We start from the raw sequence: 13,095 nt of genomic DNA, 5'->3' as shown, positions 1-13,095 counted from the left end.
GTGGGAGCAAGTTTCCTTTCTCGCTCACTTTTTTCACGGAGATTCACCATAGCAGTCTCCTTCTTTGTCTGCCTTCTAGCTTTCTCCAAGAGTAAATCTGAAGCAGTGGGTACTTGTTTGTCCAATATAAGAACGCTAGGTTCATCACTCGGTAAGTCGTCTGTAGATTTCACAAGACAGAGCTCTGTCGAGGAACTCGGTTCTGTAGTAACACTCGGTTTTTTGGCTTCTTTCTGTCCTGCTTTCGCCCCATTCACACTTTCACTCTGCAATTTCGAGCTCACAATGTGTTTATAAACTATTAACCAAAGATCAAATTCACACATGAAATAAACTATTAACCAAAGATCAATTTCGAGTTCACAATGTGTTTATAAACTATTAACCAAAGATCAAATTCACACTAGAAAAAAAGCACACATGTTCAGAATCAAGGCATACAATGGTTCATCAAAGCACACAAGAAACAAAGCACATCAGTTCTGACTCTTCCTAACACTTTGCCTAGTGACTCTCTTCTCTGCAATTTTGGGAGAGGTTTTGGTACTAACCCCGGGTTCGTGCACAGGTTTTGTAAGTTGAAGATCATCAGATGAACTCCCTTTTTTGGTGATTCCCACCTTCTTCTCCACAGCTCCCATCCTATCCCCCAGCAACTTGATCTCCCAAAGGCACGTCCCAAAGCCATCACTCATGGCATCAGATATGTCCTTGAAGGCCCTTTAGTCATCCCAAAGCCATCACTACCCGCTTCAGGTGCCTCAGCAGAAACAGAAGACCCTTTACGAGCTTTCTTCCTAGGTCTGCTACTTTCTTCCTTCACAACACTCTCTGACTTCACTGGACTCACTTCTGTCTTCACTGGACTCACTTCCATCTTCACAACCTTGTGAGTACCGGTGACTTGCCAGCAGTCCATGGTCCACTTCCATCCAGGATCATTAAACATGACTTTAATTATGTTATCCGCGGCAGGGTCCTCTACGTCTCCGTCCCATTCTGGAAACATTTCATCAAGATCCTTCTGAACAAAGTTGTTCACATTAATCTGCAGTAAATAAAAGATATAAACTTAGCTATTTGACGGATTAACAAAGATGGACGTCTTCCAACAAATAGAATTCTCAAACGACTTAACTTTAAGTAGTCTGAGAAGTCTTTTTGTTGGAAGACTTTCCAGAAGATTTAACTTTAAGTCGTCTGAGAAGTCTTCCAACAAAAAGACCACTCAGACGACTTAAAGTTAAGTAGTCTGAGAAGTCTTTTTGTTGGAAGACTTTCCAGACGACTTAACTTTAAGTAGTCTGAGAAGTCTTAGGGAGTGAAGTTACGTACCTGTCTGTTGATACCCGACTTAAAACATCTGCGTCGTCCTTGGCCACCCTTGTAAGCAAGCAACAGTGGAGATGGTCTGTCTGGTACGGGAGACCCATAATTAGCACCCAATTCTGGCATAGCATAGTACGCCCACACTTGGAGGACTTGTATAAACCCATCAACAGTGTAACCTGTTTCCGTCAAGTCTTTTGCCTTCAGAGAATCCATCAGCACCTTAAACGCCACTCTCCCCCATGGACAATTCTCAAATTTTTCTAAATCCATCACTAGCCTTGCAAGACTAGCCGGTGTAGCGGTTAAGAACTTTTTCCCTTCAATGTATCCTGCGTAGATGGCAAGGTATCCCAGCCGCTTGCGATCATCCCGAGACCACTCGTCGTATCTGTAAAATGCTTTTGTTATCTGTTCAATACTTGGCCCAGTATCGAGATCAACACCCATCCTCTCCCAGAAAGCAGCCATCTCCTTCGTAACCTCACACCTTGGATTTTCCAGGTCCTTGATGTAATCGCTGTTCAGACCAGTGAGGTGTTCAAACTCTATCAGTGAAAACCTCACAGGTTGTAAAACGACAAGACTCCAGAGCTCAAACTTCTTCTTGATGTCCAGCTGGAAACAGAGAATAAAATGTACCAGCCTTGAAGTCCAACCAAATCCAAGCTCCTTGAACTTGATGAACACTCCCAGCTTCGACGCCTTCAGATCCTCATATTCGTCAGCTGTGAGACAATCACATAGAGCTTTAAACAACTTCGTGTCATCAGAATGATACGAAATGCTCCTGGTTGCAGCGGGTTCTTCTCCTAATTTAAACATCCTCGGCAGGAGTTCTGGTAAATCCATTTTAAGGCCTGCAAACAATCACAAACAACCATCTCAAACACATAGGTAGCGCACTATTCTAAATACTATAGAAGACATGCAGACGACTTCCAGGAAGTGAGAAGACTACTCGGACGACTTCTAGGAAGTGAGAAGACTACTTGGTTCCATTCCTGGAAGTCTTCTACGAAGTCTTACTCTCTGGACGACTTACATGTAACTCGTCCAGAGAGTAAGACATCGTAGAAGACTTCATAGAAGTCGTCTGAGTAGTCTTTCAGTAAAAGACTACAATAATCGTCACAACCGACCTCCTACAGATCTCAAAATCTTGTTGAGCATGCATATCTGAATAAATAGAAAAACCATCTTTTAAACAAAAGAAGACGAATGACTTACAGTCGGAGAAGATATTGTCGGAGAAGATATTGTCGGAGAAGATATGGTCGGAGAAGATGTGGTCCCAAGCGGTTACAGATCTGCAAATCGAAGGGAAAAAAAGTATCAAGACTACAATTTTTAGGGTTTTTTGGCGGCTAAAGGCCTTAAGACATGAGAAATAACATACCGGCGGCGGAGTTTGGCAAACGAGATTCTAGATCTGAAAAAAAAAAGCGGATGGTCAGTTTAAACTACGAAAATACTCTACGGCATGAAGGAGAAACGAGATTCGTCGTAATCGGAGAGATTACCGGCGAAGAGAACGGCGGAACACGATCACGGTAGGGTTTTCATCTTATCGCTTTCGAAATCGCCCTTGGAGAGAAACGGCGCTAGGGTTTCGTAAAGTTGTGAAAAAAGTGAAAAAAATAGTTTTTATATGTCCAATAAATGATCCGGTTAGGTTAAAACGTACATTGGTAAAATTAAAGGTTCGGTACGATGTGGACGACTGAAATATAAGTCGCCTGGGTAAAATTATTTACCAGACGACTGAAATATAAGTCGTCCACACCCTAAACATAATCCCTAAACTTAATTATCTAATTAAACACTTCATAAAATCAAATCAAACTTGAAAGGTGTTTACTATACACAGAAATAAACACATATAGGTGAAAATTAATTTTGAGAAAAACATTTCAGCTTTCCAAAATCTAACCCTAAGAATACATACAATACTACAACATATGTTTGCCAATCCCCTAAACTAAAGAATATCATGATTCACTACTTCCACTCATCTATTTTGAAAACAAATCAATTTTATCATATCTTAATTTATATCACTTAAAACTGTTTATAATTACATGATTTTTATTTTTCACTCATCAAAATATCTTTTACAAAATTTATAAATTATTTTTAAGATAAACCTGTACCAGACGACTTACAAAAAAGTCATCCAGACGACTTCCTACATCTCAGACGACTGAGATGATTTACTGAGGCTAAATTCGTAAAAATGGCTTCTGTTTTTTGTTTGGTCACAAGGGGCTGGGCTGTAATTTCAAAAGGTTTTTAGGTTAGTTTTGCATTTGATTCAAGTTTGGGTATAGGTTTGGGGTTAAAATCAAGTTATGGGTTAGTTTTGGCAAATTCCCCTTAATTGAACTTCTTTTGGTAATTTTCTTCTTTGTGGATTCTTTTGGTGAAAAAAACTATTTTACAGCCATTTGAGAGAATTTTCCTAATTTTAATTTAGTTCACAAATAATTTCTAGTTACACATATTTGTTTACATGAATTTTGATGAGACTTAAAGTGAATACATGCAGGTGGTTTTATGTTTGAAATTATAATTAAGTATTCATAAAACTTTTCTTAAAAAGTTTAATTCCATTTGAAAATTAATAAATAGCTTTTTCCTATTCTTAGTTTCCAAAAACTAAGTTTTCTAAAAAAATAATTAAAACCTTTATTTTTAAGATAATAGTAACTTATAAGGCAACAAACTGCTCAAAAATCCTAAGAAAAAATATATAATGGAAGCTAATTCGAAATAAGGAAGTGATTCTAGATACTAATTTCGTTTCACACTATAAAACAAATCAAATATAGGAAAATATTATGTGGGAGATCAATCTATTTGGAAAAGGAAAATAAGATGTTTCGGATAGAGAAGATGTTTCGGATAGAGATACTTGACTAGTCGGCTCATCCTTGTTTTATAAGTACACTCTCAGTGCTTTGTTTGAAACCAAAAGATAAACACCCTTGGCTAGTTTTTTTAAATTTTGATTATTTATAATTTTCTGAAATTGTCTTCTCCGATAAGTTTTGACGCTTTACTTTGAGTATTTCAAGTTTGTGGCTGAGTTACTTCCTGCCAATCTTTGAAAACCTAGCTATAAGCAGTTTGTGTTCCGAGGAGAAAAGGCAATCAGAAAAATACCCAAATCAGCAATTGTCGGGGTGTATTCATTGAAGATTGTCGAGAGTATGATGGACAGTGCTTACATTGTTGGAAGAAACGAGATTCTCGCTGGCGGGTTATGATGAATATTGCTTATTTGATGAAGGGCCACACGTGATTTGATACCCAAATTTCGATAATCTAATTTTTTTTTCCAAATCTGAGTTACCGAGAAGCTTGAACAAGAGGAGAATGGAGGAGATGGAGAGAAGGGACGGATTCAACAGAGACGACGTGGAGGAATTCAATGAAGCCTGGAGCACTGAGGGATTATCAGCGGAGTAGTGCAGCAAACATGTATTTTGTGTTTTCTCTGTAAAAAACATAACTCATCCGTGTATTTTGTATTTGATGCACCACTCCGGTGATAACCCTCATATATCTACGTATATATTATGTAAATTTAATTATATAAATATAAAATAGAAAAAGTGATTGTTTGGATTAATAAAATTTATTTATGTAGTCACACCAATTTAATTATCGACGTGATATAGTTACTGATTTTTTAATTATCTAATATATATATATATGTGTATAATATTAAAGAGCATATAATACGTATAAATAACTTATATACAATGTTCATCTCCCGCAAGGCGCATACCTTAACATAGTACTAGTATATACATATATCTTTATAGAGATATTCTCTGATGTACTTTGTGCTTTACGATCGTGCTATAGTTCTTGCATTTACATAATTTTCAATTACATTTATTTGTCTACATGAATTTTGATGAGACTTAAAGTGAATTGTGATTTTTATGTTGGAAATTACAATTGAGAATTCATAAAACTTTCTTTACAAAGTTAATTACATTTAAAAATTAATAAATAATTTTTTCCTACTCTTAGTTTCCAAAAATTACTTCTAGAAGTAATTAAAACCTTTATTTTTTAAGTTAATAGTAACTTAAGGGAACAAAACTGCTCAAAAATCCTAACAATAAGAAAGCGATTCTAGATACTAATTTCGTATAAAACTATAAAACAAATCAAATATAGGAAAATATTATGTGGGAGATCAATCTATCTGGAAAAGGAAAATAAGATGTTTCGGATAGAGATACTTGACTAGTCGGCTCATCCTTGTTTTATAAGTACACTCTCAGTGCTTTGTTTGAAACCAAAAGATAAATTATCATTAATGCTTTGTTTCTTGCAGTGCACTCTTCTTCGTTTTGCTTTCGACATAGGATTTCTGGGGAGGGGATCTTAGGGATTCTTTACGCTGCAGTAAAACATCAAAGCTACCAAGGTACGTTAAGACTTTCAGTGCATTAATTCTTGCGCACATCCAGTTGTTTTTGGCGTATGCATTAGTTTGATTCTTTTGAAACTGTCTTTCTAGGGTTTTGTTGTGAAGCATCTTCTAATTGATTCAGAAAGATTTAATATGGCTCATCCAAGGGACTTAAAGTTCTCTCCGATTGACCATTTGGTGGGGTATTATCTACGCAACAGAGTTGATACAGGAAAAGATGGTTTCATCACAGATATCAAACTTTATGAAGACGAGCCGTGGCTTCTTCCCCACGTCAAGAATGATCAGTTCAAAGAGAACATGTGGTTTTACTTTGTTGTTAGGACACGTAATTTGGGGAGCAGGCCCAAACGCACGGTTCCCGGTAGAGGAAGCAGTAACGGCGGAACTTGGACGACAAGTGGCGTAAAGAAGGCGATCACTGACCGTAACAACCCGAAGGTTGTGATCGGATACAAAACAGAACTCGCGTACCACAAGAAAGTCAAGGGAAAGCCTAAAGGAGACACCACTGGTTGGTGTATGACGGAGTATTGGCTTGCAAGTGAGAACGATGCTCAGTTCCAAGAAGTAGTCTTGTGTCATCTCCGTGACAATAACAAGATTGTCGTTGACCAGTCCCCAGAGAGAAAAAACGGAGACAATGGCATCGTCCCAGAGCAGCCACAACAAGAGAACAGCGATGACAACAACAATATGTTTGACAACAATAGACTCCTTGAACAACGGCCACTGATTCCTCCTTTTGAAGCTGATGATTCAAGATTTTCAGTTCAATACATGACCCCTTCTGGTGAAGGACAGGGATTGGGACTTCAAACCATTATGGGATATTCTGATAAGGCCATTCAAGAACAACAACATCCACCGATTTCTCTTCCTCCTCAACGTCAAGATTCCGGAAGGATAAACAACGCACTTGTAATCATGGAAGATGAGTGTGTTAACCAAGATGAAATATTCAATCTAGCTGACCTGGAAGCCGGCATCACTCATCCACAACAACAACATCGTCAGATGATGATGGATCCTTATGATGATATATCTTTCTCAAGATTGGCAATGCCGAACAACCTGATTTACTTTCAAGATTCATGGCATCAAGATACCTCTCCATGGAACAACACCATAACCACCAATCCTCGTGGACTCATATTCAATACTCATGGATATGACATCCAAGATCAAACTGTCACCAAGGGAGTCAATCAAGATTCATATTATTAGCCGGCATATTCTTCTGATGCAACACAAGAGCAAATAAAGTACTCAAACATAGGAAACATGTATAGTCCGTTGGATTTTTAAAAGTTTGTAAATGATCTTTGTGTTTGATTAAACCGATCCAAACACCCTTTTTTTGAAATCAAAATTTTCTGGAGCACTCACTTGCTAATGTGATACCACCGATAACGCCTAAAGAAACTCCACGCATGAGTTAAACATTGGAAAAAGTACAGTTCGTTTGGTTTAATTACGCTTAAGTCACTGCATAGTTCGGTTGCCAAATTTGGATTTTAAGTGAGACTTTATCTTTATGTGCTTGATTCTAAAGAAAGCAAGGCCTAAAGAGCTGAAAGATACAGCTACGAGGCTGATTTATTTTTTTTATTGTTTTTGTCAGCAATTTACTCGTATAGACTCTGTAAACAAAATGACAGTTCCGCATCCATATGGACAACCAACTAAGGTTGCTTTCTTGCATTGTGTACTAGACTATCCGCCCTTGAATTTTGCGTCCGTGGTATATGAATGAGCTCTAAACTGTTGAAACTTCTCTTCAGGATCTTTATGTCTTTCAAATAACTTGCAAAGGCTGGCTATTCTTTCTGGTTCCGAAACCATCTTCACCAACTAAGAGCAATATGTTGCAAATGTAATTGTAAACTGTCTTAGATTCCTCATGCATTCCATTGCCCAAATGAGAGTCTCTATCTCCGAGTGAAGTGGCGACTGACTCGCTCTTGTATTCCTTGCTCCGATTAAACCTTCAAAACCTTCCAGTGTGCTATATCACCCTTGTCCCGAAATGATTTCCTGATTTTTCCATGATCCAGCCGTAAACACCATCTACCTAAGATAGACGGTGATATTGCTTCTACGGGTACTCGAGTTTGATCGAATCCTTGTGTTAGTGAAATCTGCGCCTCAGCCCAAAGTAATGACTTTGTTTCTGCCAATCTGAGAGTATCTCTTGGATCAATATACAAATTGCTAAATACCTTGTTGTTTCTTCCTTTCCATATGTACCATAATATCAATGCCAAAATTGATGATCTTCCAATTCCAGATAGACCCTCCAAAATAAATGATCCATGTGTTGCAAAGAGTGACTGAGTGGAAAAGTTATATGGATTCGATGGAATTCGTGAGAGTGCCCAAACCTGAACCGCCGGTGGAAATTCAAAAAATCTGAACGAGCCTGATTAATTTATTTGGTTAAAATGTTGAGTTTGATTTTTGATTAAATTTTAAGAAAACTGTTTCTGAGAATAAGAAAACAAAAATATATTCTTTATCTTTTCATAATTTCATAGTTGGGAAATTTGCTAAATATGACTCAAAACTTGATTTTTACTCCAAAAGTATCCCAAACTTGAATCAAATGCAAAAGTAACCCAAAAGGCTAGTGAAATTACAACCAGCCCTTTATGACCAAACAAAAAAACCATAATTCAGTTTTACGAATATAACCCCGTAGAGTCTTCTGAGATTTTGTAAGTCTTCTGAGGTTCTGTAAGTCTTCTCATACAGTAGATCTTAAAAATAATTTATAATTTTTGTAAAAAAAAAATTGATAGGGAAAAAATTGAAATCATGTAATTATAAACGGTTGTAAGTGATATTAATTAAAATATAATAAAATTGAATTGTTTTAAACTTAGATGAGTGAAAGTAGTGCGTCATGATATTCTCAGGTTTAGGGTTTGACAACAAATGTTGTAGTATTGTATGTATTTTTAGTGTTAGATTTTGGAATCTTAACTTTTTTCTGAATAATTAAATTTTTGACATATATGTATTTAGTTTTGTGTATGTTAAACACTTTTTAAGTTTAATGAAGTGTTTGTTTCTATTTAATTAGTTATTTGAGTTTAAAATTTATATTTATGGTCTAGACGACTTCCAAGAAGTCTTTTGGTGATTAGTATTTTATCAGTTAGAAGACTTCCATGAAAGTCTTCTAACTCCCGCTAATAATATTTTAACTCCCGCTATTAATATTTTAGTTTCCTACTTAAAATATTTTAGTTTCTAGAAGACTTACTTGACTTTCAAGTAAGTCTTCTAGGAAGTCTTCTAATAGAAGGCTTACTTGAAAGTCTTCTGAATCGAAAAAATTTAACCTTATTGAAATTTTGTCTCCCTTTTTAAAAAAAAATTTACACATTCTCTTTCTTCCTCTCAAATGGCTGCAACAAAAATGTAATGTTTTTCATTCTAAAACTCTTCAACCTCTCTCTAATCTCTTTGAACTTAAACACACCAAACTTTATATCAATTTATAATTGTTTCATGTCTTCTCACTGATTTATTTTGTTTTTGCAGGTTTTTCATTACATGGTTCTCATCTTCTACTCCTTTAAAGGTAGATCTATAAATCATATTTTCTTATTTGGTAACCTATTGTGGCTTAAAGCTCTTACCTTTTGAAAAAAATTTTGGTTGTTTTAAGCTCTTACCTTATTTTTGAAATTTTTCTATGTTTTGAAGTCATTTGAATATTTTTGAATATTTTTGGAAATGCAGGTTTTTCACATCTAAGACAGATGTGGAAGAATTTCCTAGACGTCTTCTGACATTTAATGCACTAGAAGACTTCATGGAAATATTCTGAAAGACTTCTGGCGGAATCTTCTTCCATGTATCTTCTTTCATTTCAAATATGAGTGTTTTGGTAAGTTTATATGTCTGATTTTTCTTCATTTGGTAACCTCTAGTTGCTTAAAGCTCTTATCATTTTCACAATTTTATCATTTTTTGTAAACACCAAACTTCATATCAATTTATCATTTTTTGTCTCATGTCATTCTCACTAATTCATCTTTCATTACATGGTTCTCATCTTCCACTCCTTTAAAGATGGATCTATAAATCATATTTTCTTATTTGGTAACCTTTTATTGCTTAAAACTTTTACTTTTTGAAAATTCTTTTGGTTGTTTTAAGCTCATACATTATTTTTGAAGTTTTTCTATGTTTGAAGCCATTTGAATGCTTTTGGATATGCATATTTTTTAGATCTGAGACAGACTTGGAAGACTTCCAGGGAAGTCTTCTCGGAAGTTTTCTAACATTTAATGCACTAGACGACTTTCCGGAAGTCTTCTGGCAAAGTCTTCTCCTTTGTCAAGTGGAGTCTAAACTTGTCGTTGTAGAGGAACGAGCTATAATAGTTTTGTTTATGGTCTGTTTTGTAATTTGTGTGTGTACTTACGTCTATATTTTTCCTGGCTCCGCCACTATATATATATATATAATATACAACTGTGCTTTCGTTTTTAAATATTTTTTTTTATCTAAGGGCTATCTAACCGAGACAATGTCTATATAAACGTAGGTGATGACAATAAGTATATGGTGAGACGACATCCTAAATTGTGAATGGTTTGCCACTTATGTTCTTGTGTACTCCAAACTTTGGAAGACTAATTTTCATATGATTGTCCATATTTTATTTACGCTAGTCGTGGGGGAAGGTGATATTTATTACGAGTCTAGTGCGTTGACATATCAAATTCAACTTGGTTATGGTCTACCACATCTGACTATGTCAATTTTTGATTGAGATCATATTGCCATATTTGTAGAGCCTAGTGCTATAAACATATAACTAATGCTGGGAAAAAACCAAGACTATTTTCGTTATATGGCATGTGAATATGTTTTATCTTCATAGCATTGTTGAAACTAGAGAAGTATAGCATATGCTTCTTCCTTTTTAACGCATATTTAGCATATGCTTTATCTTGAGAATTAGGATAAAATCTGCGCCTTGCGCTGTGTGAAATATTTTTTTTTTTGATGAAATTTCAAATTTATTGATCAAAATATGATAGAGGATTTACAATATGGTGAATCTTTAATCTATAGTGTAAGAAAATGAAAAAATGAGGTGTTTTAGAAAGGGTAAACATCAAATCATCTTCTAAGGAGTCCCTCCAGCTTATGATTCCCCACGTACTTAAGGGAAGATATACGATTCTTCACCAGCTTCCCAATGGCTCAAGTCGTCATGTCCACTGATGTTTTCATATTGTAAAATCTGATGATTTCTAAATACATGTGTTTTGTGGTAAAAATATATTTGGTATTTATGTTTTTCTCAATATAGAATAATTAACTAACTATAAATATTTGGTATACATAGAAAATGTATAGAAGTTCAAATCCAACAATTAAAATGTGATATCATTGATACTCCTATAATCATAAATTAAGAGTTGTGAAAAAAATTGAAGGTATTTCTAAGGGAAAACTCAACCGTATATATATATATATATTAGGCATAGGTAGGTTTTCGGATTGTTTCGAAAGTTAAAATAATTAGCATTAATTATCTAGAAACCGTATTTTAGTATGATATATTGAACCAATATTTATTTTCAACAACTACCAAAAACATATTATTTTCTTAAATTAAACTTACCATATAGAAATTCTTCAAAATTTTGTTCCAAACTTAAAAATTCGGTGGAAGCATTAACTTGGTGGAAAATTTTCTTATTTATTTAAACATCCTGGTATAAAAAAAATAATTTAAACTTACCAAAAGAGCTTGATTATAAAAGTGCGTATCACGAAAATTTGGTTCCAATTTTAGGACTTTTATTGTCTTCTAACGATAATAATACCGACAGTTTATGATTGATCCTCCTTCAGCTCAATTGAAATTAAAAAGAACATTTAAGCGACCTCAAATATAGATAATCCGAAATAAGTATTTGTTTTCTAATTAAACATATTATATTGACAAATTTAAGATTTATACATGATCGAATTGTTTTTATATGTATACAATTTTTGATTGTTTATATAATCATCTATATGTTGAGCTGATACATTTGGATATTTTCTTTTACAAACTTATCAGTAAATAAAATTTATATATTTTCGATTTTGAAGTTACACTAATTTTTCGAATATCAGATTTTTACTTTCTTTTTGACAACTTAAGATGGAAAATTAAAATATTAAAAAAATAATTACAAATTGGATCAAGCTTAAAATTTGAAGTATACTTTGGTTATGGGCCACATTAAGACAACATAAAATTTTTCAACCCGACTATTATTATACTTAAGGCCCAAATATAGAAATATGATAGTATTATTTGTTTGCAACCGATACTTTGAATAGAATGAAAGTTAGATTAACATGATATATATCATTAACTACTACTAAATGTCATTATTAATGTTTTCCTAGACTACGAAAAAAATAATTAGGCAGGTGCCAAAGCTTTTTCCTAATCTTCAATATAAATTTCATAACTTAAGTTCTAAAGAATTTTGTTGCAAGGAAAAATATTTTATATATAAGTTTGTTTGGTAATAACAAAACAACTTAATTTCTGTATTACTCTTTATATAAATTTAAGTTGGCTGAGAACCAAACAATATTCTTCTTTTTTTATATTATTAACAAAACGATTTTGAATAATTGTGTCTCTTTGCTATTTTTTTTATCAAAGCATCTATTTGCTATTAATAAAAAAAACCAACACTTAAAAAATCACTACTTTCCGATTTATAGCAAAAACATGCAATACTTAGGTCATAATATATAGAAAACTTTGATTTAAATTGTTGTCCAAGTAATACGAATTAAGAGTATTTCTTACATTTAAAAAAAAATTATTATGTTGGATCACAATATAAATGAACCTTGAGCCATTTAACGAAAGTCTCATTTAATGAGATCGCTGAGTATTAGTTTAATGAGATCGCCGAGTATTAAGTTTATCATAACATATACATTTATGTTTGGATTAATATAATTTTTCCTAACAATTGGATTTTGGACTTACTAATTTTTCAATTGATTCTTAGGTAATACACAATTGGTTTGAGATTAACCCACTGGTTTTTGTGTAATAAATACACAATATATAAATTTAACTGGTACACAATTGTTTATCACGGCTAATATATTCGATATATAATCATAACTTTAATACGATCATAAGTTCTTAATTTTTATTTAATAAGGAAAACATATGTAATCCACTTATTGTAGTTTCCTTAACTAACGCACAAAAATATCGATTCATGCCTTGGTGCCAAAGTATTTGTGTAATAACCACACAATGT

The 13,095-nt window shown here is 34.0% G+C and overlaps 2 protein-coding genes across 2 annotated transcripts; one reads left to right on the top strand and one right to left on the bottom strand.

Annotated features, from left to right (window-relative positions):
* Positions 1-691: 691 nt before the first annotated feature.
* LOC106404049 lies at positions 692-2,895 on the bottom strand. Its single transcript, XM_013844807.1, has 6 exons — positions 2,882-2,895; positions 2,729-2,761; positions 2,560-2,639; positions 1,606-2,189; positions 1,336-1,551; positions 692-1,048 (listed from the first exon to the last, which is right to left on the bottom strand). The coding sequence occupies exons 1-6, from the start codon at positions 2,893-2,895 to the stop codon at positions 692-694; spliced, it is 1,284 nt and encodes a 427-aa protein (XP_013700261.1).
* Positions 2,896-3,567: 672 nt separating this feature from the next.
* On the top strand, positions 3,568-8,401 carry LOC106404048 (NAC domain-containing protein 2-like). The gene has a single exon (XM_048760757.1). The coding sequence runs from the start codon at positions 5,915-5,917 to the stop codon at positions 7,007-7,009; it is 1,095 nt and encodes a 364-aa protein (XP_048616714.1). The 5' UTR covers positions 3,568-5,914; the 3' UTR covers positions 7,010-8,401.
* The last annotated feature ends 4,694 nt before the right edge of the window (positions 8,402-13,095 follow it).

This window comes from Brassica napus, chromosome C6 (genome assembly GCF_020379485.1).
Source record: "Brassica napus cultivar Da-Ae chromosome C6, Da-Ae, whole genome shotgun sequence".
NCBI lineage: Eukaryota > Viridiplantae > Streptophyta > Magnoliopsida > Brassicales > Brassicaceae > Brassica > Brassica napus.
Note: the sequence above shows the minus strand (reverse complement) of the source record. Positions and strands in the feature narration are given on the sequence as shown.

Coding starts and splice junctions, on each gene's coding strand:
- LOC106404049 (XM_013844807.1), bottom strand. Junction 2,640..2,728: donor TTTGCCAAACTCCGCCGCCG/GTATGTTATTTC, acceptor TTCGATTTGCAG/ATCTGTAACCGCTTGGGACC. Junction 2,190..2,559: donor CGACAATATCTTCTCCGACT/GTAAGTCATTCG, acceptor GATTGTTTGCAG/GCCTTAAAATGGATTTACCA.
- LOC106404048 (XM_048760757.1), top strand. CDS start 5,915: ATGGCTCATCCAAGGGACTTAAAGTTCTCTCCGATTGACCATTTGGTG.